At 44.3% G+C, this 27,838-nt stretch overlaps 5 protein-coding genes across 6 annotated transcripts; 3 read left to right on the forward strand and 2 right to left on the reverse strand.

Annotated features, from left to right (window-relative positions):
* Positions 1 to 3,147: 3,147 nt before the first annotated feature.
* On the forward strand, positions 3,148 to 5,358 carry LOC134191014 (transcription factor IIIB 90 kDa subunit-like). Of its 2 annotated transcripts, none has more exons than XM_062659569.1 (8): positions 3,148 to 3,682; positions 3,745 to 4,118; positions 4,173 to 4,254; positions 4,321 to 4,379; positions 4,432 to 4,622; positions 4,678 to 4,738; positions 4,813 to 5,023; positions 5,097 to 5,358. In XM_062659569.1, exons 1-8 carry the CDS (start codon positions 3,634 to 3,636, stop codon positions 5,132 to 5,134), a joined length of 1,065 nt encoding a protein of 354 aa, XP_062515553.1. In that variant the 5' UTR covers positions 3,148 to 3,633; the 3' UTR covers positions 5,135 to 5,358. The 2 variants fall into 2 exon arrangements, with proteins under 2 accessions (XP_062515553.1, XP_062515552.1); XM_062659568.1 differs by having other exon boundaries at positions 3,152 to 3,682; positions 5,082 to 5,356.
* A 5,719-nt stretch (positions 5,359 to 11,077) lies between these two features.
* Positions 11,078 to 12,667, reverse strand: LOC134191587 (uncharacterized). The gene has a single exon (XM_062660208.1). It carries the CDS (start codon positions 12,665 to 12,667, stop codon positions 11,078 to 11,080), a length of 1,590 nt encoding a protein of 529 aa, XP_062516192.1.
* On the forward strand, positions 12,666 to 13,782 carry LOC134191588 (uncharacterized; the record flags this gene model as incomplete). Its single annotated transcript, XM_062660209.1, has 2 exons — positions 12,666 to 12,692; positions 12,793 to 13,782. Coding segments are annotated over exons 1-2 (1,017 nt in total), but the record flags the coding sequence as incomplete, so codon positions are not given.
* A 2,482-nt stretch (positions 13,783 to 16,264) lies between these two features.
* On the forward strand, positions 16,265 to 19,832 carry LOC134191589 (uncharacterized). The gene has a single exon (XM_062660211.1). The coding sequence runs from the start codon at positions 16,265 to 16,267 to the stop codon at positions 19,703 to 19,705; it is 3,441 nt and encodes a 1,146-aa protein (XP_062516195.1). The 3' UTR covers positions 19,706 to 19,832.
* Positions 19,833 to 22,767: 2,935 nt separating this feature from the next.
* On the reverse strand, positions 22,768 to 26,661 carry LOC134191590 (uncharacterized). The gene has a single exon (XM_062660212.1). It carries the CDS (start codon positions 26,659 to 26,661, stop codon positions 23,239 to 23,241), a length of 3,423 nt encoding a protein of 1,140 aa, XP_062516196.1. The 3' UTR covers positions 22,768 to 23,238.
* Positions 26,662 to 27,838: the final 1,177 nt, after the last annotated feature.

Genomic DNA, 27,838 nt, shown 5'->3' on the forward strand with positions numbered 1-27,838 from the left:
GGTGGGATGGGTGTAGGGGTGGGATGGGTGTAGGGGTGGGATGGGTGTAGGGGTGGGATGGGTGTAGGGGTGGGATGGGTGTAGGGGTGGGATGGGTGTAGGGGTGGGATGGGTGTAGGGGTGGGATGGGTGTAGGGGTGGGATGGGTGTAGGGGTGGGATGGGTGTAGGGGTGGGATGGGTGTAGGGGTGGGATGGGTGTAGGGGTGGGATGGGTGTAGGGGTGGGATGGGTGTAGGGGTGGGATGGGTGTAGGGGTGGGATGGGTGTAGGGGTGGGATGGGTGTAGGGGTGGGATGGGTGTAGGGGTGGGATGGGTGTAGGGGTGGGATGGGTGTAGGGGTGGGATGGGTGTAGGGGTGGGATGGGTGTAGGGGTGGGATGGGTGTAGGGGTGGGATGGGTGTAGGGGTGGGATGGGTGTAGGGGTGGGATGGGTGTAGGGGTGGGATGGGTGTAGGGGTGGGATGGGTGTAGGGGTGGGATGGGTGTAGGGGTGGGATGGGTGTAGGGGTGGGATGGGTGTAGGGGTGGGATGGGTGTAGGGGTGGGATGGGTGTAGGGGTGGGATGGGTGTAGGGGTGGGATGGGTGTAGGGGTGGGATGGGTGTAGGGGTGGGATGGGTGTAGGGGTGGGATGGGTGTAGGGGTGGGATGGGTGTAGAGGTGGGTGTGTGTAGGGGTTGGATGTGTGTGTGTGTAGGTGTGAGGGTGTGGGTGTATGGGTGGGTGTGTGGGTGGGTGTACCAAAGTGCATATAAGCAGTCGTGGACCAACAGTGGTGCTGTCATCAGGGCGTGAGTGAGATTGTGAGTGGCACCTCTTACTCAATCAAAAGCTCATATTGCCTATGAAGGCATCGTGACATGGCGAGTGTAGACTGCCATTGCAAAGTCTATGCCATTACCAAGTCTTGTTGCTAAGCTTGTTTGGAACCGATCTACCTATATTAGGGGTTGCTATCCAGGCAAAACAGCAAGTACTGCGGCATACTTCAATGGCAGTCATGTAAATTTAGAGCGTACTTCTGGCAAGCCACTGCATCCTGATGTGTCTTATTGTGCATGTTGACGTCTTTGGTGTCCTTGGAGGTAGTTCACCTTGGATATATCCGAGTGTTCCCATAGGCCTTCTCTACGAGAAGGTGGTGTGCTTAGAGGTTTCTTGATAGCAGCAAATGTATCCTGTATAGACATTGCAATGTCTGGTTGCGTGGCTTGTTCTCCGCTATATATAGGTCTACATATTTTTCCGTTTCTGGGTTGGTTGGATAGCCATGGCAATGTCTGCGTGGCTTGATTTCCACTATATATAGGTCTACATATTTGTTTTGTTCTTGCCTGACTGGATAGACATTGTGTCTTGTAGTTTGCGTAGATCGTTCTCCGCTAAATATAGGTTTACATTTCTTCATTCTTGGCGGTGTAGGGTATGTCTGATGATGGGATCCATGGTGGTACTCGTCACACACACACACACACACACACACACACACACACACACACACACACACACACACACACACACACACACACACACACACACACACACACACACACACACACACACATGCAACTACATGCACATACACTCATAGCTCTGAAGCGAGTAGAACACAGCTTCATTTACTATTATTGCAGCTGAAATATAATGAGTCACTGAAACCTATATACAAACACATGCTGCATAGCTTCTTTCCATATTCTGCAAGTACACGTACTGCATACCTAATATCCACATCTTGAGATATGTGATCATCTGGGCATTGGCTTCGTTGGTGTAGCAGTGAAGAGGCGTAATCTGGATGTTGTTTTTGTCGATGGCTAGGATGTCTATACGGAAAAGGAGACATTGACGAAATCCAAAGTCAGGGCGTGTTCCCACTTCTTGTCATTGTCGACCATCTGTGTGGGCGGCACAACATGCACCCCTACTCTACCTGTCGTGGTGTGTGCGTACTGATCCACCAAGATTTGGCCTGTTGGGCGACTGGCTAGAACGAGACATCAATGTAGATGGGAATCAAAGTTTTTCCATTGTTGGGTGGGAGGTTGTACCACAAAGAGTTCAGGGTTGTTCGACGATACCAATGCTGGTGTTTGTCCTACGAGTCGTTCTGTGGTTGTGTTGGAAAGCTTGCTGCCACGACCGGCATACAACGAGACCTCTATACATGTGCAGTCTCGTGCTAGGACGTTTGGATGTAGAAAGGTTTTGTGTAGATGTTCGTTGGGGCAGTCCACATATTCGCATAGTTTTGTGCCCATGGGAGCCTGGACTTCTGTCGCTTCGAATTGGGAAACGAATTTGTTGCACAATTTGTTTCTCACTGTATACCGATTGGGGGTGTGGGGTAGTTAGGGGTGGTGTGTGTGTGAGTGTGTGTGTGTGTGTGTGTGTGTGTGTGTGTGGGTGGGTGGGTGGGTGGGTGTACCCAAGTGCATATAAGCAGTCGTGGACCAACAGTGGTGCTGTCATCAGGTCGTGAGTGAGATTGTGGGTGGCACCTCTTACTCAATCAAAAGCTCCTATTGCCTATGAAGGCATCGTGACATGGCGAGTGTAGACTGCCATTGCAAAGTCTATGCCATTGCCAAGTCTTGTTGCTAAGCTTGTTTGGAACCGATCTACCTACATTAGGGGTTGCTATCCAGGCACAACAGCAAGTACCGCAGCATACTTCAATGGCACTCATGCAAATTTAGAGCGTACTTCTGGCAAGCCACTGCATCCTGATGTGTCTTATTGTGCATGTTGACGTCCTTGGTGTCCTTGGAGTTAGTTCACCTTGGATATATCCGAGTCTTTCCATAGGCCTTCTTTACGAGAAGGTGGTGTGCTAGAGGTTTCTTGAAAGCAGCGAATGTATCCTGTATAGGCTTTGCAATGTCTGGTTGCGTGGCTTGTTCTCCGCTATATATAGGTCTACATATTTGTTTCAACAGTGTGTCTTGTAGTTTGGGTAGATTGTTCTCTGCTAAATATAGGTCTACATATTTCTTCATTCTTGGCGGTGTAGAGGTATGCCTGTCAATGGGATCCATGGTGGTACTCGTCACACACACACACACACACACACACACACACACACACACACACACACACACACACACACACACACACACACACACACACACACACACACACACACACACACGCAACTACATGCACATACACTTGCAGCTCTGAAGCGAGTAGAACACAGCTTTATTTGCTATTATTGTAGTTGAAATATGATGAGTCACTGAAACCTATATACAAACACATGCTGCATAGCAAGTACACGTACTGTATACCTAAGATCCACATGCTTGAAATAAGTTACTATACATGTATAGTCTAGTAGGATTTAGGAAATGTGTATTTCCGTTAGGCAATAGAATCTTTGTTTTAAGGGATCAAGTAGGTTGTGCTTTCACACTCCTAAAAACTTGGTTGGAGGAATTCAATAATGATGTCTGGGTTTGGGTAGTATCTAGATCTTATTTCTACTATACTTTTTATACAATCTCTACATCTAAAGTTTTTAAAAATTCTAGTACTCTCAACGACTGGCTAGGTTACCCAACAAAAAATTGTTAAACAGGTGGGTTGTACAGTGTCATGTGATCACGTGTTCTTATATTTTAGTGCAAATGGAAGACATGGAAAGTAAGATTAGTAGACTTCTGGAAGCAGATGCTGGTAATATTATATCTGTCGTGTGATATTGATTAATAAATGGAGGTTTGTGGTCTCAAATACAGCAATCAGTGAACCCCACCTTACTGAGAGTGACATTTCAAATGAGGATGCAATAACCAAATCTCATAGCATCGGTATCACAACTAGCAAACAAGTATCATTTGCTCCTGAAGTGGATGTTGACGATCACAGTCACACAGATGATACCATCAGGTCGGATGATGTAGAGTCTACTCTCAAAAATACTGCCAGGAGAGGCATACTAGCAGTGAGAGCAGCTGGTGGCTATGATGTTGTTGCAGCTGCTTTGGGCAATGAGATAACGGAGGTTCCAGGAGTGGTGGACTCTCTGGCAGATAGTGAGCCCACTGAATCGATGCTAGTGGAGGACGAAAGTGATGTTTGGGATGATTTGGATGATGCTGAACTTAACAAGGTTACAAAAAATTGTTGAGACTATTCTGTGCTAGCTGAGAAGTTGGTTGTCTAGTTCTTGCTGTCAGAAGAAGAAGTGACAGTCAAGACAAAACTGTGGATGGAAGAGAATAAGATATACTTGGAGCAGCAGCAAGGTAGTTAGCTATTCTCAACAAGTAGGGTTGATTCTATTGGAGTAGATTTCATATGTTTGTCTGTAGCTAAAAAAGAACAAGAGGAGCAGGAGAAACTTAAGAACAAGGACAAACCAGCTAAGAAAGTATGAACATTTAGTTAGTTGTGTCTGATACTCATTATAGGTTCTTTGTCAGACTCGGCGCCGGAAACCCAAAGTGGCAACACAGCCTTGTAAAACTGCCGGCGAGGCTATCGAAAGGATGCTCCAGGAGAAGAGAATATCGAGTAAAATAAATTATGAAGTACTTCGTGATCTCAATTCTTTAGCGCGGGCCTGCTCTGAGGTTTCCACGCATGAACTACCACTGTCTGAATCAGTTCAATTGTAAAATTTGCCTTTTCCTTCCGTTTTTGGTTGCGTAAAGTGGGTATATGTTTAGTGGAGATGAATGTGGAAACAGTTTGTTGAAGAGCCATTTACAGTTGCCTGAAAGTAGCCAGGTATATGCAGTTGTTCATTATAGCTAGTGTTAGTTAATCTGTTGTTTGGATGAAATATAATACTTGGTTACCAGGAACCTCCTGCAAAGAAGAAGACGTTGCGTGCTGATGGAACGGTTCAAAAGGCGCAAGGTGCAACAGTTGCAGACAGTGTTATAGTGATTGAGAGTGGCCCTGTGGAGTATGCCACTGAAGACATTGTTGATGAAGAGTATGACGATGAAGAAGCTGACGTGTCAACTGCCACTATAAATGATGTTAATCACCATCAGGGATACTATGAAGGTTTTCTTTTTTTTTGAAAACATGCTCATAAGAAATATGAAAGTGACTGTAATTGCAGATTTTGGTAATGCAGATTATGATGATTATGAAACAGTTGAAGATTGGAGTTAAGTTAAGCCAGATAGTAGTTATTTGTCACAGAAGATCAAGTATCAATATGTTGAAAACAATAATTATCTTGCGTGTCTTACGCACATAGACGTACCTATCTGCGCTCGAATTAGGCTGTTTAGAATTCCGTTCTCTAGAGTTTGGAGCGGTACTGTAGCATTGAGCATAACAGCTAGGTTATGCGGGCATTTGAAACGCCAGAGCATGGTCTAGCAGTGTGTTGCGCCTCCGGCACCTTCTACACGTATAGTTCATAACTTCTCCATGCAATATCGAGTTCGAACACTTCTGCTAAAGTTTCGGAAGAGCTGAAGGTGTCATGCAGTCAGTCAGAAGAGTTAGAAGACCTCCTAACACAGAAACAAGCTTAGAAATGTTCGAGCATGGGTAGGTACATCTGAAGCGTCTCTAGAGAGTACTTGTATGTGAAAGTTTCGACCCTATTTCTTCAAGCCAGTCAAGCACCAATAGAAGCTAGTGTAGAGTTCGCTATTTTGTTTTCTATTTTAGGGGAAATCCAACTTAACTTGTGCGAGTAGATCTTACAAAGACAAATCGATCGGTCTATGTTGCTCTGTTGTCTTTGCTTTCGTAAACTAGAACGAGCGAATTGTGTGCTGTGCATGCAACGCCCGCGCGCCCGCTCTTCGCTTCCTAGTCGACTGCGAACGAATCAACGCGTTTACGGAGGACTGATACGATACATTGAGAATGCCGAAAGTGAATGCGAAGATATTATGAAAATCTACCTTCTTGCCGTTAGTGCTTCCTCTCTAGAGTAATGGTGTCGGTAGATCGCGAGCTAGCTGTTTTTCAGTCAGACTTTCTACTCCTCATTACTACGGCCTAGTACGTAGAGAACGCGTATTTGTTTATCCTTGTTCTAAATCCGAAGAGAAACGTTCAGCGCACCGTCTAGCGCTTAGCGTGTGCTGCAAAGGACGTTCCTATTTTCACACTCGGTCAGCTCGCTTTCTTTTGTCGCTGATTGGTAGAAGATAAAAATTACAATCGGTTGTTTAAAAATAGGAACGTCCTCTATTGCACACGCCGCTGAACGTTTCTTTTCGGATATCAAAAGAACAAAGCTACGCAAATACTCAAGCAAACTCTAGGAAAGCCGTCTAGGGTAATGAGGAATTCTGCATGCATGCTCCTGGTAGCGGGTATCGCACTGTTTTGTCTAGTTGGTAGATTGTAATAGGTCTTAGTATCACCCTAACTTTTGTACGAGTTTCCCTCAACATAGCACTGCGACGAGGACGTACAACGTAGGAGTCATGGTCTGAACGACTACACTGTCTACCAGTATTCTTTCTTGCTAATGGCATCAAGACCAATGAGAAGGAGTGGCGAGCCGCAATTTTTCTATCTCTCATCGGCAGCTCGACGTACGAATTACTTCGTACATCACTGGCGTAGCGTCGGGGGGGGGGGGGGGGGAGGCTATAGCCCCCCAAACAGTTTGAATGTGTCACTCCGTTGAAAGCAGAACTAGCTAGGTGACAGTCCGCTTTATTAATCTCTGAATAGTACGTTGACGATCGACGACGTTCATTAATTGACTATATCTCTTTGACAATACACATCATCATTTCAGTGTGATAAAACCAGTGCCGAGAAGTCGTGGACACGTAAAGTGCTCATGATCTTCACTTATTTGAGGAGTCTACTACGTTATCCGGCAATGGCAGAATCAGATAAGACCGCATCAAAGGCATGCAGAAGCTTATCCATCAATTATTTTTCAAGTACGTCTAGCTAAGGTCGACAACCCGATTGATTGGAGAATGGAATCTCTTGCGGCTCCGCTATTGCTAAAATTGGTCAACGCTGTTTGCACTGCATTGGTCTTCTAGATTCTATTGTCATCGAGATGCCATTTAACTTGACGACGCAGCGAGCCATGAAAACCTTTTTCGCAAGGACTGTAACAGTGTTTCCACTTCTTTAGACGCACACTGACGGCACTCTGTCCCGCAGTTTATTCGTAACCTGAAATTGATACTAATTTACTTAGATGTCTACAAACTGCGAGCTAAAAATTTAGAAAATTAGAAAATGAGCGTGGCTTTTGCATGTGAGAAATGGGAGCGGTTTGCGGTCTAATTTATTAGCTTCCCAAACTTGAGAACCACGCTACGCTGGTGCACTGGTGCATACGCAAGTTCTCGCGACACTTGAATTGGAGGATCTTCTTGCTGCCTAAAAAAGCACACTTTTCTTCGCCAAAACTGCTTGTCATTGCGGAGCGTTATAGTTGAGTTTTATCAATGCAGTCAGCGTGAGGGAGAGAACGTTGTAGAGTTTTTGGCGGTGTTACTGAAGTTGTCGCCACACTGTGAGATCGGCGCCTTTTTAGATGACGCGCTGCGCGACCTCTTCGTTTGCGGTCTACGTGACAGCAACAGTCGAAGAAGCTCCTCACGGAAGACCAACTCACGTTGACAAGAGCGAGTGCCATCGCCCAGAGTATGGAAGCGGCGACACGCCAATCTACCCAGATGCGCGATGTTTTGACTGAAAAGGGGTGGGGAAACTCACAATGGGGCAAAGCTACTCACACGTTTTGGCACGCGGAATTGGAAGCAAGTCCGCCCGCAATGGAATGAACGGCAAACGTAATGCAGGTGGCAGTGCAGGCAAGAGCGACCCATGTTACCGCTGCATTAAGAGTGGTCATCTTCCACAAGATTGCAAGTGGAAGGACGCTTCATGCCACAAATGCCACAAATATATATTTTAGTCCAGCTTGGCGCGCACCGCAAAAACCAAACGTGACCAAGTACGTGGAATCCAGTAACGCCCACAGTGATACTGGCAAGGAAGATCTTCAGCTTTTTACAATTCGCCGAGATAGTAGAGATGGATGACTAATGATGTCAGCACAATTGCAGGTGTGGATATTGAAATGGAATAGATACAGGTGCTGCGGTATCTCTTATCTCTGAGACCGCCTGGAAGGAGCGTCTCCCCCATGTCAAATTGGAGCCTTCAAAGCAGCATCTCTCTACTTATGCAGGAGAGCGTATTAGAGTCATGGGTGAAGCCACAGTACCACTCCGTTGCAATGGCCAGACCGCTCAAGTTTCACAATCGGGACACCAAATAACCTCACCGGGTTTGCGGCAGATGCCAATGCCGTACCAATCGTCTGCTTTGCAAGTGCACAACATCTTAATATCATATAGAATTCATTTCCCTAATAGGGCGCAACATTTTTTATCTTTTGCATATGGAGAATCTCAAACATCTGTTGCGTTTGCACGAGGAGGGGCTCCTCAGTTCGGTGGCTCTTGAAAAGCCATTGAACGTCTTGAACCCACCAATCAAAGAGCTCAGCCGTCTCTTATAACTACACACCCTAGGGTCTATCGGGAACAAGGCGCTCGTCTCGGCGTTGTGTGTTCTGACACTTCCCTGCGAGGACATGGCCGAAGAGGAGACCGTGAAGGACGAACCATAGGATGAGCCTTGGTGCAAGCCATTGCCCATATTTCCGAAACCAAGACATAAAAGAAATTATCCGCTATGTAGAGGTTGTGGTAGAGCTGATGGTAACGGTAGGTCTTTTTTTAGATAGAGATGACCATCGACGACATAAGCGTACAATGTCTTCGTAGCCTTTATCCCTCGCACATGCTATGGCCCATTCAAGGTCTGAGGCATCCCATTCAAGGCATAGAATTACGATGTAGCCTTTCCAGCGGCCTGCGCCATGGTAGCGTCAATATCGACAGCGCCCAATTTACGACACAGCCGCACGATGGATTCGTGGCCCTTGTCTGCGGCACATATCATAGCGTTGTCAACGCCTGTGGCACCCGATTCGTGACATAAAACGCACGAAATTCTCGTTACCCCCACCTCCTCTGCGGCCCAGGCCATAGCCTCATCGAAGTCGGTGCCCCCCCCCCCAATCACGACACAGACGCGCTATAGATTCGTGACTGCCGCTTGCGGCCCATCTCATAGACATGTCGAAGTTGGTGGCGCTCCATTGATGACAGAGTCGCACGATGTGTTCGTGCCCGCTGTTTGTGGCCCAAGCCATGGGCAGATCGAACTCGGTGACACCCCAATCGCGACACAGACGCATGACGTTCTCGAAACCACCACTTGCGGCCCAGAGGATTGCTCGGTTGAGATCGGTGGCTCCCAGTTCGTGGCATAGGCGCACGACGTGTTCATGACCACCTTCTGTGACCCAGTCCATGACTTCGTCAGGATCGAACATGTCTTTCTAGTTGTAACACAATCGCCCGACGTGCTCGTGGCCTCGTGCTGATGTTGAAATAGTAGTAGTAGTAGCAGCAGCGGCGGCGGCGGCGGCGGCGGCGGCGGCGGCGGGCAGCAGCGCTGCTGCTGCTACTAAACACTATGACATAAACCGCAACATTAACAGAAATCTGAGCACATAACAAAAGTTTTTGCTAATTTAACTACTTACTACATAACAATAACTAACAGTTAATTACTAAACAATAAAATTAAAAACATTGTCTACTCAGTGAGGTGAGCCTCACTGGTTATCAGTCTGACAGTGCCTACGTCAATGGGATGGTAAGTACAAGATCTTGTGCCGCGAATGCACATAATTGCTAATCGGAGCAATGCAAAGCTAATGCGACATTGGATCAGCTGCATCACTGTACTATAATGTTCATTCGTCATTGTCGTTAGTAGACTGGCAATTCTTTTATAGAATGTGTTGCTTCAGGACCTGTACCACCTGTAGATGTGACGACGAGTGGGGTGAAGGAACCATGCTCAACTTCTCGTACTCTTTGACCATATTCCCGCTTTTTTCACTTTCATGTATTTCATAGCTGATGTAAGAGAAGAGTGGTGGCGATAGGACTTGGCGTTCGGATAAAATACCCGGATATCGAAAAATGCTCTCTCCTCGCCTCCACACTCCTCTTGCAGAGATGTCTGCTCTAGCATAGTCACTGGTGTTAGCGGTGTGTTGATCAAAATGTTCTCCATCCAGTGGTCGAAGTAGTGGTTCAACTGCCACATCATGACATACTTCTTTCAGAAGATCAGCAGCTAGGTTGCGGATTTCATTGTGCCTGAGTATAGGAAAGCCTCCTTTTTTGCAAATCATGGCATGATCAATGGTGAAATCAAGACCACATTCACATCTCAAAGGCATATCAGTTAAAGGCCGACTGTATCTCAGGCATATAATGCATCTCGAAAATCATTCTTTGATAAATGAAATCCGTGTTCTTCAATGGGATGCACAGTCAACCAGCTCGATGCTCCTTTTTCTGAAGCTAGTTCAATACATCTCTTTATTGGTGTTGATCCACTTGTTTGTGACGTTTACATCATTTCTTTCTGAGTAGCTTCTTTCTTTTTTCATTTCAGCCTTTCTTCGTTTTGTCTCGATAGTAGATAAATCGTAGTTTTGCTCTTGTGCAATGATGAGTGCGGCTAGTGAAGCTGTGATATGTTTGGAAGCTTCAAAATGAAAATTGGCAATGCTTGAAGGATTGGGAATGTTCAATCCTCCAACATTACAAGGCAAAGAGAGCAGGTTTCTCATATCTGCACCACAGGCAGTTTGATCTGTTAGGGATGGCAGAAATCGCTGGCAAATGGCCTCTTCTAGAGGCTCCAACATATCAGAAATGTTTGGAACAGTTCTCATGATATATGACCATCTATGCACTAAACCTTGGGTGGAAGCAGAATATGCTGCATGAGGATGTGTGATGGCGATATCAGACAGTTTGTCAATTTGTGAAACCCATTCCTTAACTTTGCTGTAGTAGTAGTAGTAGTAGTAGTAGTAGTAGTAGTAGTAGTAGTAGTAGTATACAACACTATAAGTGACAGATATACGCACGCAGCAAAACAAACAATTAAAAGTCAGTTACTACTTTACGTCATTACATTGTATGCTTAACTATTATCACAAGCTATAGTCACCACCTACTCATCTAGGTGGGCCTCGCTTTCAATGAGTCCCAGCAGGTCCACTTTGATAGGTCTATACGTAGAGGATCTTGTTCCACGGATACACAGTATACTCGAGCGAAGTAGGGCAAAACTCAATCTACAGCGAATTAATTGCATAATTCTACTGTACTGCTCTCCTGACTTGGCTGCATGCAGACTTGCCACTCGCTTATAGAAGGTTGTTGCCTCTGGGCCTGTGCTTCCGTATGACGTAAACACTAATGGAGTGAAAGACCCATGCTCAACTTCCCGAATTCTCTCACCGTAAGCGCGTTTCTTCTCATTCTCGTGACTCACATAGGCGGATTTGAGTGAAGAGTGTTTGCGGTTGGAAGCAGCGTTTGGGTAGAAAACCCTCACATCAAAAAATGCCCGTTCTCCATGCCTCCACACTCCTCTAGCAGAAATGTCGACCCTAGCGTTATCATCTGTGATGGCAGTGCGATGCGCAAACTGTTCTCCATCCAAGGGACGAAGTACAGGTTCGATTGTAACATCTGTAGAAACCTCCCTTAGAAGATCAGCTGTGATGTTCCGGATCTCGTTGTGCCTTAGCGTGGGAAAGCCGCCTTTCTGGCATATCATGACATGGTCGACGTTAAAACTGAGGCCGCATTCACATTTCGAGGGCAAATCTGATAAAGGCCAGCCATATCTTAAGCACAGAGCATCACGAAAATCGTTCTTGGCAAGATGGAAACCATGCTCTTCAATAGGCTGCACGGTAAGCCAGCTCGATACTCCCTTTTCGGATAGGACTTCCAAGCTCCCTTTTATTTGCGGTGATGCATTTGTTTGCAACTTCTCCAAGGTCTCATTGTGGAAAGCTTGTGTCTTGGCCTTGATCTCAGATTTTCTTCTTTTTGTTTCCAATGGAGACACTGTGATGGCGTTCTCTTGTTCGACAATAAGAGCAGCCAAAGGCGCAGTGATGTGCTCGGAAGCTGCAAATAGTGATTCAGCAGTCTTCGACGGATCAGAAATGTTCAACCCACCGAGATTGCAAGGTAATGACAAGAGGTCTCTCATGTCTGCACAGCACACTGGTTGACCAGTCAGTCTAGGCAAAAATCGTTGGTGGATGACTTCTTCTAACGGCTTGAGCATTTCAGATATAGATGGAACAGTTCTCAAGAGATAGGACCAGCGATGGGCCAAACCTTGAGTAAAAGCTGAGTATGCGACATGAGGATGAGTTACAGCAATGGTTGATAGTTTTTCCACTTGACGAACCCACTCATTGACTTTACTGTCAACGTATTCACGAACAAACGAAGGGTGCCCTAAAGCAGCACCTAGATGTCGTTTACCTGATGTTGTGATTTGTACTGCCGTATCAGCAAATGCAGAGCGGGCATCTTCCAATTTGTTCTGCTTTACTATCAACCAAGTTTTAACAGCGTTTGCGTGATATCCGAACTTGGGGCCGACTTTGACAATGTCATTCCACCACTGCCTCACACCTCTAATGCACCCTGCACCTGTTGCATCATCAGCATACCAGACTTGCTTGGTTTCACATTGAAGTTGAGTGATGAGCGGCAGGATGCCAATCGCGTACATGGACATCGCCAGCGGATCACCCTGTGTTGTTCCTTCAGCTGATCTGATTATCTCGCCTCCCACAACGAACATCAAAACCTCGTCCCTGTATGTAGTAGTAGTAGTAGTAGTAGTAGTAGTAGTAGTACCTTAATCCTCTGGAGGAGGCGTTACGATCCAAACTGATTCCCGCCATAACCAATAGAAGTACTCCAGGAGACAAGATGAGAAGGCTTTTTGCATTACCACCTCGACTAGGCGGCCTTGGAATTGTAGATCCACGTTCGTTGACTTGTGAGCTGGAATACTCAAAGTTAATTTGTGCGCCACTGGTCAACCGAATTGTGCAACAAGAAACAAACCTGGATAACGTTCCTACCAAGCAGAATTCTATGAAAGCTAGCATTCGCCAGCAAAAACATCTAGCACAAAAGTCTCATTCTGAAATCACTGTCAATGATCTATCTGTGGAATTGAAACGTTTAGTTGAATTGGCCTGTGAGAAGGGTGCCTCCTGCTGGCTGACCGCAATCCCACTAGAGCAACACGGATTCACTTTGCACAAATCTGCGTTTCGGGATGCCCTGTGCCTCAGATACGGTTGGCACCCGTCCAACCTCCCAGACATATGTCCATGTGGATCTAAATTCTCAGTAGATCACTCTCTGTCATGTCCAACAGGAGGATACCCCAGCATCCGCCATAACGAGGTCCGCGATTTATTTACCAACTTGTTGACAGAGGTTTGCCACGATGTACACAAAGAGCCCGTTCTGCAACCTCTCAACGGCGAGGTGTTTCAAAAACGCTGTACTACCTCTGACGAAAATGCCAGACTTGATATTGCTGTCAGTGGATTTTGGGGTGGGCACTTCCAACGAACTTTCTTTGACGTCAGGGTCTTCAACCCTAATGCCTCATCCTACAAATCAGTGCAGATCCCGTCATTATATAAACGGCAGGAACAAGAGAAGAAAAGGCGATACGAGGAACGAATTAATAACGTGGAGCTTTCATCGTTCACGCCAATCATTTTAGCATGCACTGGAGGATGCAGTAAACTGACGTCTATTTTCTTGAAAAGACTAGCCTCACTTTTATCGGAAAAGCACCACACCGAGTACAGCACAACTATCAACTGGCTGAGATGTCGACTGTCATTTGCACTCCTTCGGGCCTGTGTGATGTGTTTGCGAGGATGCAGGTCCAAGCTTCACAGAACCTCAAGGGACTTCAACATTCTGCTGGAAGCAGCAGAAAGTAGATTATAGAAGACTGTTTATCTCAAAGTTGTTACAACCTAGAAACTTGTTGCTATAGAGGAAGCTTTTACATACAGTAGTAGTATTTTGAAAAAAGTAGTAGAGATTTTATTATTATTAGTAGTAGTAGTAGTAGTAGTTTATTCAAGTAGTAGTAGTAGTAGTGTGTTAGCAGATGCCGTTTGATTGTTCAAATACACCAGTTCTCTCAGTAGTAGTAGTAGTAGTAGTAGTAGTAGTTTGATGTCCGGGTGTTTAACCCCAATGCCACCTCGTACACATGTTTTGAAGTTGCATCATGCTATAGAAAACAGGAACAAGAGAAGAAAAGGAAATATGAAGAAAGACTGAGAAAAGTAGAAAATGCTTCCTTTACACCTATTATCCTTTCTTGCACTGGTGGCATGAGCAAGCTTACAACGTCATTTACCAAAAAGCTGGCCTCAATGATATCTGAGAAAAAGGACACTCCATACGGTAGCGTGATCAACTGGCTAAGATGTCGACTCGGGTTCGCACTCCTAAGAGCTTCCATAATGTGCATCAGGGGCAGCAGGTGCAAACGCTACGTCAGGCCGGAAAACAATATTCTCCTGGCTACGTCTGAGGGGCACCTGGCCTCCTCAGCTTAGTGACTTTACTGTACATGACATAGTAGTAGTAAAAGTTGTACTATTGTATATGACAGTAATTGTTTAGTAGTAGTAATAGTTTATTGCCATTCGCTGTAGGTTGCCGTTTGTGTATACGTAGTCTGCTATTGTTTCAAATACACCATATCTTCTCAGTAGTAGTAGTAGTAGTAGTAGTAGTATATTTCAAAAAGCCAAAACACCAAATATTAGCAGCTGACAGATAGCACCCACGCAGCAAAACAAACAACTAAAGATGGTTACCACTAAGAGACAGTTACTACCTTACGTTATTATGCCTAAACTATCAAGATAAGCTATAGTCAACATCTACTCATCAGTAGTAGTAGTAGTAGTAGTAGTAGTAGCACGGCGCCTTTAGTCAAGAAGATTCTTCAACAAGACTTTGCTCTTGAAGATACCTCTCATCTCCAAGAAAAACTCAAATTAACCACGCGACAACACAAACAACAGCAACTGATGTCATCTGCTGCCACTGTTGAAAATCAACTTCCTCAGCACTTAAAGCGAGCGATTTTACTCTCAAAAGAAAAGGGAGCTTCCTCTTGGTTGACAGTCATCCCGGTTGAAGAGCATGGCTACTACTTGCACAAATCGGCATTTCGTGACTCCATTTGCCTACGCTATGGCTGGAAACCTGCATACCTTCCTGACAAGTGCCCTTGTGGCGGCAGCTTCAACGTGGATCATGCATTAACTTGCCCCACAGGCGGGTTTCCGTCATTGAGACATAACGAAATACGTGACATTGTTGGAGGTCTTCTTGGAAAAGTTTGTAATGACGTTAAACTTGAACCGGTTTTGCAATCCCTGAATGGTGAAAGCTTTGTTGGACGAAGTACCACAACAGACAATGAAGCTCGACTAGACATACGAGCAAATGGCTTTTGGGGCAAAACTTTTCAAACTACCTTTTTTGATGTACGTATTTTCAATGCAAATGCTCCATCCTACAGGGACATTGCTATTAATTCTTGTTATAAACGCCAAGAACAAGAAAAGAAGAGAAAGTACGACCACAGGATACAACAAGTGGAACTTTCGTCTTTTACACCTATTGTCTATTCTTGCACTGGCGGTTGCAGTTCTCTTACCAATACTTTTGTCAAGAGACTTGCTTCCTTGCTGGCAAATAAAACAGGCACCACATACAATCTTACCATCAACTGGTTACGTTGCCGAATTGGGTTCGCTCTACTACGATCTTCAATCATGTGCCTACGAGGTTCTCGATCCAAGCCACCTTGTCATGAACTTGGTCAAGACTTGAACATTAGCTTGGCTACTGCTGAAAACGGCATGGTCAGTTAAAAGTTCTTCCAGAGTAGTACTTTCTGTTTTAAATTAGTATAGTAACTGCTACATTAGTTAGATAATTGACATATGTACGTTGTACAATTTGTTCAAATACAACACGGTTCCAAGTAGTAGTAGTAGTAGTAGTAGTAGTCCCGGATGTGGTATCACGGTGGGAGAATTTGAATTCTGTGCAAGGGATTCGAGTTCTAGATAACCTCCACGCATTACAGGAAACTACATTGTGTTTGTGCAACTCTTTCAACAACAGTGTATGCTGACTGTAACCTGTTTCAACGGAGTTACTACATCAACGGTCAACGGTCTCCTGTCAACTGCGTGAAGTCAGTCGGAGTGTAATCTGAATTATCTTTCTTGTATTGTTGGCGTCCCATATTCCTCCAATCATGAAGAAATGCTGTTTATGCAACAATACAGGTAGTTGTAGGAACTGTCGTTGTGTCAAAGTAGGGAAGCGATGCAGCAACTGCAATCCACTCAACCACAACCGTTGTGTAAATTGGAAAGTGCGTGGGACTGAGAAAACAGAGCCTAGAGAAAGCTGTAAAAATGAGCATGTGAAACCATTTCATCTCATTCCTGGATCTGTCTCTGTGCAAACCAAATCAACAGTGTCTACTACGTCTCAGGCAGAGAATCCTCATAATTCAGCTGGTAATAAGGCGCCTACTATTATGGATTCTCCAATTAACCGCAACTTGGACAATCCACTCTCTTACGCTTCAGTTGCTGCCAGCTCAAGGCACGTCAATGATTCTGAAATCTTGCACTTTGATAGCTATGATTTGTCTCAACCATCGTTTATGCATTCCACTCTACCACAGAAAATGAAATTAACATCCAATGACACTTCAAGCTTGCATGAAACGACCAACCATGATCACTGCCCAACAACCTCCTCTGATATGTCATCGATGGGAGTAGAGTTGGGTCAATTTCCATGTTACAATCCGGTCTCGCCTCCTAATTTTACCTGGGGATCACTTTCTGGTACTGAATTCCAACTACAGGTGAATCATGCCTATTCTGAAGTCGTTCACTGGAAGCAAAATTTATTTCGTGTTCCTTCTGGAACAGCTGGCAACAAGTTTGTTTCAGAGCTTACCAGACTATTTCAAGCATTTGCAGATTCTTCCTCTCTTGAAAGCATTGCCCTCACAGCTTCAATGCTAATGCCACAGCTTCTTCTTCAGCGACCATACAAACACGCAAACAAAGAAGCAATACAGTCTTGTTTGTCTCGACGTTTAAACGCTTGGTTTGATGGCAACATTTCTGATCTTTTGAGAGAAGGAAACACCATTCAGAAACAACTTACTAGCCATACGCAGAGATTCAAGCATATTGCAGGCCATTCAGGTGCAGACACCGAAAAGGTATCTGCGCTTAAGTTTGCCAATCTAGTAAAAAACGGGAATATCAAAGCAGCTGATCGTCTGATAAACAAACAAGGAGCTTCGGGTGTCCTATCACTCACTAAAAGTAGATCAGACAATGATCCGACAACGGTTAGAGATGTCCTAAAAGAGAAACATCCACAGGCGTCTCCATTACATCAAGAGGCGTTATTGGATTCCGCTGACCAAATCCCAGTCCCTCACTCTATTCTGTTTGATCAATTAGATGGCAGTCTCATTAGATCCATGGCTCTGAAATCATCTGGGGCGGCAGGTCCTTCCGGATTAGATGCGAGTAACTGGAAACGTCTTTGCACCAGTTTCAAAAGTTACTCCAATGAGTTGTGTACTGCCCTTGCAGCTGTTGCCAAACGTTTGTCAACAACGTTTGTGGATCCAAATGCTATCACAGCTTTAGTAGCTTGCCGATTGATACCACTTGACAAAAATCCTGGCATTCGTCCAATTGGAATATGTGAAGTGATACGGCGAATACTGGGAAAAGCTATCCTCAAAATCGTTCGATCTAATGTACTAGCTGTCACTGGAGCTTTGCAGCTTTGCGCGGGGCAGAGTTCAGGCTGTGAAGCAGCTGTACATGCAATGCAATCCATCTACCACGACTCTGACACAGAGGCAATCTTGCTTGTGGACGCAACAAATGCTTTCAATTGTCTTAACAGACAGGTTGCCTTGAAGAACATTTCAATCAACTGTCCTTCTATTTTTCCCATCCTTGTCAACACTTACAGGAAACCTTCTTGTCTCTTTGTTGGCGGGGAAATGCTCTGGTCTCAAGAAGGTACCACGCAAGGAGACCCCTTGGCGATGGTAATGTACGCCCTTGCTACCGTGCCTTTAATTACTAAACTAAAACTTTCAGAAAATCGACAGGTATGGTATGCTGATGATGCCGCTGCTGGAGGAAAATTAGAAAAAGTGAGAGATTGGTGGCACTTGCTGTGTGACAAAGGCCCCAAATACGGTTACTTCCCAAATGGAAAGAAATCTTGGCTGATCGTGAAACCTGATGCAATTGACAAAGCAAGGCAGCTCTTTAACAACACTTCCGTGAACATCACTTCAGAAGGTCACAAATACCTAGGTTCCGCTATTGGTACAGAAACTTTCCGCAAAACTTTCCTACAGCAAAAGATTATTGAATGGACAAACGAAATCGCTGATTTGGCTCGCATAGCTCGCTCACAACCCCACGCCGCATATGCTGCATTTACCCACGGCATTGTGGGTCGCTGGACGTATGCACTGAGAACCAACCGTGATGATGGCACACTTTTGTGTTCACTAGAATCTGCCATTCAAGAAAACCTTATTCCTGCTCTTCTCAATCGAGCACAACTCAATCCAACTGAAAGACAACTTATCGCTTTGCCAGCTCGATTCGGTGGTCTAGGTATTATCAATCCTGAGAATTTAGCATATGAATATTCCCATTCACAAACCATCACGGCGCCTTTAGTCAAGAAGATTCTTCAACAAGACTTTGCTCTTGAAGATACCTCTCATCTCCAAGAAAAACTCAAATTAACCACGCGACAACACAAACAACAGCAACTGATGTCATCTGCTGCCACTGTTGAAAATCAACTTCCTCAGCACTTAAAGCGAGCGATTTTACTCTCAAAAGAAAAGGGAGCTTCCTCTTGGTTGACAGTCATCCCGGTTGAAGAGCATGGCTACTACTTGCACAAATCGGCATTTCGTGACTCCATTTGCCTACGCTATGGCTGGAAACCTGCATACCTTCCTGACAAGTGCCCTTGTGGCGGCAGCTTCAACGTGGATCATGCATTAACTTGCCCCACAGGCGGGTTTCCGTCATTGAGACATAACGAAATACGTGACATTGTTGGAGGTCTTCTTGGAAAAGTTTGTAATGACGTTAAACTTGAACCGGTTTTGCAATCCCTGAATGGTGAAAGCTTTGTTGGACGAAGTACCACAACAGACAATGAAGCTCGACTAGACATACGAGCAAATGGCTTTTGGGGCAAAACTTTTCAAACTACCTTTTTTGATGTACGTATTTTCAATGCAAATGCTCCATCCTACAGGGACATTGCTATTAATTCTTGTTATAAACGCCAAGAACAAGAAAAGAAGAGAAAGTACGAGCACAGGATACAACAAGTGGAACTTTCGTCTTTTACACCTATTGTCTATTCTTGCACTGGCGGTTGCAGTTCTCTTACCAATACTTTTGTCAAGAGACTTGCTTCCTTGCTGGCAAATAAAACAGGCACCACATACAATCTTACCATCAACTGGTTACGTTGCCGAATTGGGTTCGCTCTACTACGATCTTCAATCATGTGCCTACGAGGTTCTCGATCCAAGCCACCTTGTCATGAACTTGGTCAAGACTTGAACATTAGCTTGGCTACTGCTGAAAGCGGCATGGTCAGTTAAAAGTTCTTCCAGAGTAGTACTTTCTGTTTTAAATTAGTATAGTAACTGCTACATTAGTTAGATAATTGACATATGTACGTTGTACAATTTGTTCAAATACAACACGGTTCCAAGTAGTAGTAGTAGTAGTAGTAGTAGTAGTAGTAGTAGCAGTAGCAGTAGCAGTAGCAGTAGCAGTAGCAGTAGCAGTAGCAGTGGCAGTAGTTGCTTTAGCGAATATTTCTGTTAACTGTCCTGCCATGTTACCGTTGCTCGCCAACACATACCGTCAACCATCTTTCCTATTTGTTGGAGGTGAAGTTCTAATATCTAAAGAAGGCACGACTCAAGGTGATCCATTAGCTATGCCAATGTATGCCCTTGCAACAGTTCCTCTTTTGACAAATGTTAGCACAAAAGAGACAACACAAGTTTGGTATGCTGACGACGCTGCAGCAGGTGGGAAACTTAACTTTTTAAGACAATGGTGGAATAAACTCAACACATTTGGCTCTTCCTTTGGCTACCTGCCTAATGCAAAGAAGTCATGGCTGATATTTAAAGAAGGAAACATTGATGCAGCAAGAGCTCACTTTGAAAACACAAATATCAACATCGCTAAGGAAGGTAGGAAATACCAAGGAGCTGCTCTAGGAACAAAGAAATTCTGTGACAATTTTCTCAAGAGCAAAGTTGAAAACTGGACTAAGGAAATTGAACATCTCTCTGTCATCGCCAAGACACAGCCACATGCAGCTTACTCAGCTTTCACTCATGGAGTAAGCAGTAAATGGACCTATATGACCAGGACCAACAGCAACTTAGCCCAATTTCTGCAACCACTGACTAAAGCAATCGACTCAGACCTAATTCCTGCATTAACAGGTCAATCCGCACCTGGGGAAACGACGAGAAAAGTATTTGCTCTTCCAACTCGACGAGGTGGACTTGGAATCATTGATCCTTTGTCCCTACACAGAGAGTTTGCTTACTCCTTGAAAGTTACTTACTCCTTGAAAGTTACAGAGCCTCTTACCAAGCTCATTCTTCAGCAGCAAAATCAAATGACTGAGGAGGTTTCACAACAACAAAGCGTATTGAAAGCCTCAGTCAAACGTCAGAAAAATCTTGTCATCAATGTCACTGATGAGGAAATTTCTGCCAACCTCAATACAAATCTTAAACATGCTGTTGATTTAGTCAAAGAGAAAGGTGCTTCTGTGTGGCTGACAGCTCTACCTATAGAAGAGCATAGTTTTCTTCTGACAAAATCTGAGTTTCACGATGCACTATGTCTACGTTATGGCTGGCGACCAGCATTTCTACCTGATTTCTGCGCTTGTGGAGACCATTTCTCAGTTGATCACTCACTCTCATGTCCTACCGGTGGATTTCCAACAGTGAGGTACAATGAGACCCGAGACATTGTGGCTATAACCTATTGGATGATGTCTGTCATGATGTCCAGAAAGAACCAATTTTACAAAAACTGACTGGAGAGATACTGCCTCAGAAGAGTAACAGCACTGATGATGAAGCCAGGCTGGACATCTCCGCGTGCCGTTTCTGGGGTGGTAGATTTCAGAAAACGTACTTTGATGTCAGAATCTTTAATCCTCATGCTCAGTCATATAGATCATCAGCAGTATCATTTCTGTACAGGAAACAAGAGCAAGAAAAGAAACGTAAATACGAGGCTCGAATCAGAAGAGTCGAACAAACTTCTTTCACACCACTGATATTCTCTTGCACAGGAGGAGCATAGATACGGTTTGATGGTCACATAATGACATGCAGATGATCTAGGTAGTTGTAGCTAATTGCCTATTTTGTTTCCCGGAAGTCTCGAGCCGGATGCCTCAGTCGTTGAGAAATCGTGAAAGAGCAGGTATGTTTCGTAGCTCTGAGAGCCTGTACATGTAGAAAGTTTATAGAAATAGTCTAGACGTCTCTAACTATAGGTTATTAATTATAGCTAATTCACGAAGTTGTCTTCATTTAGAATCACATAACTTGCAATTGCACCAGACTGTCAGTATGGTTTTCGAAAACAGAGGTCAACAGAAGATGCCACAATGTTACTAGCTGACAATATTCTAACTGCCAAAGATTCAGGACTTTGCTCAGGAGCTGTTTTTCTTGACCTAAGCAAGGCTTTCGATACCGTACATCACTGCCGAATGCTAAAGAAACTGGAAGCTGCGGGTGTTGAACAAAAATCTCTGTTATGGTTTTGCAGTTATCTCAGTAACCGCTCCCAGGTTGTTCGTAAAGGTAATGAATATTCAACACCAGTACGCTGCCTTCGTGGAGTACCTCAAGGATCAAGGCTTGGTCCACTCCTGTTTATTCTGTATACTAGTGATGTGATCAACGCAGTATCTCATTGTCGTTTACTACTTTACGCTGATGACTCGTGTCTTTACTCGTTTGGTCCTTCATTTCAATCAGTTACTGCACAACTTCAAGCAGACATTGACAACTTGTCCATTTGGTTCAATAAGAACTTACTGCAGCTTAACGGTTTGAAAACAGAACTAGTGGTCTTCAAAAAGTTTCGTGACAAGCAAGCAAGATCAGAATTCTTCGTCAAAGTTAACAGTCATCCACTTTTCGCAGTCACTCATGCAAGGTCCTTGGAGTCCAATTTGATGAAAACGTAAACTGGAAGTATCACCTGGACTATACCGTAAAGAAGGTATCTAGAAAAGTAGGAGTTCTCCGGAGATATGGTCGCTTCCTCACGGATGATGCAATAGCTGCCTACTTTAGATGTCTTGTCCAACCTGATCTGGATTACTGCTCTAGCACCTGGTCTGACGGCTCACAATGCATTAACAAGCGACTGGAGAGCATTGAAATGCACGCACTTCGAGCCGTTGCACTCATTCCAATTCGAGAAGGAACAGGAAACGTTGAAATCTACCAAAAGGTTTCACGTTACTCCCTACCAGGTCAGACACAAGCTCGCCTTGCTACAACGAGTATTTCGAGCGATGCATGGAATGTCATCAACGGATCTCCAGTCTTTGTTTAGACAATCTGACACAAGTTCTAGCACAAGGTTGTCTAATATGGGACTTTATGTCAGCAGACCTCGAACAGAAGCTGGGAAAGGATCTTCTAGTCATAGATCCCAACAGCTATGGAATTCTCTTCCAGCATCATTGAGATCAATGACAGGAGACTTTTTTCGTCTGTTTAAACAGAGAGTTCGTAAATTTTTACTTGACTTTTCCATTATTGTTTAGTATTCTTTCGTAGTGTTTTCTTATAGTTTAGTTTTTGTAACATATTTAATGCAGAGTACCTTGAAGATTGGGGCTATACTGAAGGTTTTCCCTGGATAAAGAAAACACCTATCTATCTATCTATCTATGGAAGGTCCTTTATTGTAATATACCGAACGATACAGTACAATAAGCGTCTACAGGACTGGTAGCACTATAACAGAAGTAGAGTTCTGGAGTACTATGTAGAGGTCCAGTCGAAGACTATACATCACAAATGATTAAAAGCAGAAATTACAACAACAAAAAAAAAACACTTTTAAGTTAAGAGATGTTGTCTCTTCTTGCCAACCAGCATCGAAAAGAGTCTTTCAGGGTGGAATGAATGACAGCTTGAAACAGATCGTCCAAGTCGCGTTGAAGAGGCTTGCACAACATGCAGACTGCTCGTCGAGTTTCAGGAAAAATCAATCCTCTCGACCCAACCAAGAGATGCAAAAGCTCCGTCTTATACTGATGGTTAGCATCTTTGACAAGTTGGGCATAGCGGCGTTCTTTCCGGGCCTTCGTTTCTTCCACGACTGTTTCGAATGGGACCGACAGCTCAAGCATCCAGGCCTTTTTGAGGACGGCATTCCAAACAACAATGTCTGGACGAAGGCAGGTACAGGTTATATCGACAGGAAAATTGTATACTGATTCTGGTAGGTCGGCTACTATGGAAAACTGTTGACTAAGATGACGTTTTAGAAAGTCCACAAATAGTCTCAGCGTATTGTCGTGTCTCTGTTTGTACAAACCTCGATCAAGTAGACTGGGACATGCATTTAGCACGTGGCACAGCGATTGGGGTTGGTGACAGAGAGGACATTGATTGCACGAAATTTTCTTCCACAACTGTAAGTTGGTTGCTGATGGGAGGGTGTCCTGGAGCCCATTTATTGCCCATTTGAACAAGTCATCGGGTAGAGATTTTAGGGACAAGGCAAAGTGCTCGGCTTCCACGTCCTTGAATCGAGCCGCTTGACCTTGTACAGACAGGGAGGTAAGATGTGACAAATGACGATTATTTGATGATTCCGTAATCGTCTTTTTGATGTTCTTTATTTTTGATTGCAGGCACCCAGGCGAAGTATCAAGAGTTGCCAAGAAACTGCCGGCACTAAATCTGGTTGATGACAACTCAGTCTCTCTTGAAATCTTTATAGTTGCCAGGGCTCTCAAGCATTCGTCATTTGATTTAGTAAATCGAAGCAGGTTGCAAGACTGTAGTCTCTTGAAAGAATCTGACGGTTGGCCAAGTTGGAGGCCGCCGTTCTTGGTGTTAAGGAAAAGGCGAGAGACAGCTGCTGAATGAGCAAGACCGACCCATTTTTTTAAGAATTTCGTGACTACACTGTCCAATGATTGCTCGATCCATGACAAAGGAATAGATGCAATGCTCAGTAACCATGAAAGCCGCGGTAGCACCGCTCTCTTATAGAGAAGACATTTATTCATTCGGGAAACGGCTGTTTGATCGACTTTATTCAATAAATTCTTAGTAGTCTCCAGAAGCTCTCTTGAAATGTCGGCATGAGACAGATCAGACGCAATTGGAAGACCCAAGTACTTGTAGCTTTTCTTGTGTGACAAGAATGGAATCTTTTGCCCTTGTATAGAGATTTCCGGGTCAAAGACAGTTGGATGAATCAGCCTCCGACGTGAAAAAGTTGAACATTTTGCTGCATTGACTTCTAGGCCAGACCATTCGAGGAATTGGTCTGTTCGCTTGCACACAGCATTAATTTCATGTGGACCTCTTGTGACTACGACAGCGTCATCAGCAAAACTACACAAGAAAGAGTTTTGAGCCACTGACGAAAACTGATAGGCACAAGTTGGAGCGAGAGATTCTAAAGCATCAGTGTAAAGGTTGAAAACCATGTCAAAAATAGCCACTGACAGAGGATCCCCTTGAAATACACCGACCTCATAAGGAAAATTGGAAGTACACCAGTCATCTGTGCAAATGACTGCGCGAAGACCACAATATATATTGGAAATGAGATTTGTCACCATATCACCACAATTGTAATGGGACATTGCAAAGCGGATTAAATTATGATCAACACTTCCAAAAGCATTACGCAAGTCAATCCATAGAATGGTTTGAAGCCGCTGATTGGCTTTCGCATCTCTGATAGCCTCCACCAATTTGAGCTGATGTTCTTGACACCCGCTGACGTGATTGATGAACCCCTTTTGGATCGATGTATCCAGATATCCATTAGATATGAGATGCTTAAACAGAGTGTCTTTGATGAATGACGTGAACACCTTCCCAACTACAGAAGTCAAAGCAATTGGTCGGAAGGTAGACGGGTCAGAAGGGATACTTTTTCCTGGTTTAGGAATTAACTTTATGACAGCACACAGCCATAGTCTTGGAACTCTGCATTGCTGAATGCACAGATTGTAGATGTGCAGGAGACCGACAGTCAAAGATGGACATCGTTTCAATAACTTGTAGCTAATTTGGTCAAGAGGACAAGGAGCCGAATCAGAACGAGCACACTTGATTTTATCATAGATGTCTTTTTCCGTGATGACAAGATCACCCATTGGAAAGGATGGAGCATCTCTGTGCTTCAGCCACTCTGGGTAGTCAAAGCAATTTCTTGGTGACGAAGCAGAGTAAGCGGAACGAAAATAATCATAGGCAGTTGTCTGAGTAAATGAAGGACTGACTTCATTTTGGTCGGAACGAAGGATTTGTTTAGCAAATTTCCAAAAATTTGACGAAATGTCCCTCTGCTGGAATTTTGATTGTCTTTGGAAATTTGCCTTCATCTGCAGCCGTTTCATTTTTTGAAGAGATCTCACAGATTTCCGCAGGGCGGCAACAAGAGATAACAAATCATCCTTGGACATGTTGAGGGTTTTCTTTGCACGACGCAGGGCCTTCTGAGCTAATCTGTTTTCTCGTTTTGCGACCCTTAAACGTTGAGCAAGGTTGGAAGCATGACGTTTTGTTCTTTTTCTTTGGCTTGCAGAAACGCCAAAGGTGTTGCTGAAATAGTTGAAAATCCCTTTCACTAAGACGTCATTTGCTTCATCTGGGTCGATGTACGAACATACCAAAGGCACAACTGATGAAGCAAAATAAATGTCAGCAGTGTTCCATTCATCATCACAAGTAGGAAGTTTAAGGCGTCGAAGAAGAGGGAATTCGGTAGTATTGTTACCAAGATTTTGAACTTCCGGAGGTTCTGAAAAAGAGGTTTTTTCCATTGGGGCACAAGCAGCACCTCTAGGAGACCTGGTAACATCAGTCAAAATATTGGACGAAGTAGACCCAGTAATTGCTTGCTCAGACATTGCATTATTACCAGTACTCAATTTGACGTAAGAGCATTTGGAAGACCGGTTTAGATGTACATCTAAACGTTTGAACGACTTCAAACAAGATGGGCATGAACGCATAACAAAATGTCTTCCGCTTGATTTAACAGAAGGGGCTCTTACTCTGTGATTGCTATCATGCTCTGGGGAAAGCGAGGCGGCAACAAGACTCATCCGGGAACTTTCAAGATGGAGTCCAACGATTTCGTTGACAGTTGGAGGAGACAGCTGAACAGTAGATGCGCCACGGCCGGCAATAAATTCGGAGTAAGGCCTTCCTTTTCTCTCATGACAAGAGTGAATGTGCCGTCCAAGAACAGCGTACAGTTTGTTGCAGAACGGGCAGGACCTTTGCTTGGACATTTGGCCGGTAGTAAGAGTGACGATGATTTTGAATAACAACGGCTAGATGATGACAGCAAGAAGAGTAAACAGAGATATAAACAACAATCGATAGTGATAACGGATGGCTGTGACGTCTTCTAAGGGCAGAACCACTCAGAAACCAGAGACGTTAGCAAGCATGACCAGCTGCCATGCCACATCCGGTAATCTATCTATCTATCTATCTATCTATCTATCTATCTATCTATCTAGCAAGGAAGCCATTAACTTCCTTAAGTCCCTAGGGGATCGCTCCAAGGATGAATATGGTCAATACAACAAAAAGGATTTTATGTCAGTGTCTAGACGCCGGATTAGCGTTGCACTTCAGAAAGGCAATGCTAAAGTTATTCTAAGGAAGCTGGAAAGACTAATTTATGCTTTTTCTTCGCTTGACCTTGCTTTCACAGACGTTCAGTCTTACGTTCATTAGAATAGACAGCAGTTTTCATTAGTCTTTTGTGCTAGAGAAAGAAACTATTTAATAAAATCTATCTATCTATCTATCTATCTATCTATCTATCTATCTATCTATGTCTCTCCAGGTTCAGTCGCTGTTGCCTCTCACTTTCCAGCTCGTCCGTTTGCTGCTGTATTTTCTCCAAGAAGTCGACTACATTTATGTTTGTGCTAGGAAGGCCAGAAGAACACGGTCTCCTAGAAGAGTCGTGTGCTATGTCGTCGTTCACACCCTTTCTTTTAAGGCCGAAATATTTGTAGACACTGTTTCCTTGGTGCTTTGTCTTTTTTCTTTGTACTCTCCGCCCAAAGACATCTCTGACCACCTTTCCGACGTCAGCTTCGAGTAGAGGAGGCTTCTGGTGTGATTGCAATAGTATACTTACTTCTGCTTGGACGTCGTTTGTCAACGAACCTTCAGACTGCGTGCCGATCTCATAATGATTTTCAAACCTGCGTAAGTTGTACGTTTGAGATCTCAATGCCTAGTGACGGATTCCATCAGTGCGTCTAGAATAATAATTACCATTCGTGAAGTAAAGCTGTAGTGACACCAACGTACTGCTCTTTGGTCTGCATGGTCGATTGTACCCTACACTGGGAATGATCACCGACTGAACACTTTACACTAGAGTGGAGAGATCTCTAGGCTGCTCGACTGAACTAACAACTAGCATGCGTGGTCGTTAGCTACCTC

This window comes from Corticium candelabrum, chromosome 15 (assembly GCF_963422355.1).
Source record: "Corticium candelabrum chromosome 15, ooCorCand1.1, whole genome shotgun sequence".
NCBI classification, from domain to species: domain Eukaryota; kingdom Metazoa; phylum Porifera; class Homoscleromorpha; order Homosclerophorida; family Plakinidae; genus Corticium; species Corticium candelabrum.

What these genes read in the sequence shown, in the direction of transcription:
- LOC134191589 (XM_062660211.1), top strand. Translation starts at nt 16,265, where the DNA reads ATGAAGAAATGCTGTTTATGCAACAATACAGGTAGTTGTAGGAACTGT.
- LOC134191590 (XM_062660212.1), bottom strand. Translation starts at nt 26,661, where the DNA reads ATGTCCAAGCAAAGGTCCTGCCCGTTCTGCAACAAACTGTACGCTGTT.
- LOC134191587 (XM_062660208.1), bottom strand. Translation starts at nt 12,667, where the DNA reads ATGTACGCGATTGGCATCCTGCCGCTCATCACTCAACTTCAATGTGAA.
- LOC134191014 (XM_062659568.1), top strand. Translation starts at nt 3,634, where the DNA reads ATGGAAGACATGGAAAGTAAGATTAGTAGACTTCTGGAAGCAGATGCT. An exon ending in ACTTCTGGAAGCAGATGCTG is followed by an intron (nt 3,683 to 3,744) that starts GTAATATTATAT and finishes TCTCAAATACAG; the next exon opens with CAATCAGTGAACCCCACCTT. An exon ending in CCATCAGGGATACTATGAAG is followed by an intron (nt 5,024 to 5,081) that starts GTTTTCTTTTTT and finishes CTGTAATTGCAG; the next exon opens with ATTTTGGTAATGCAGATTAT.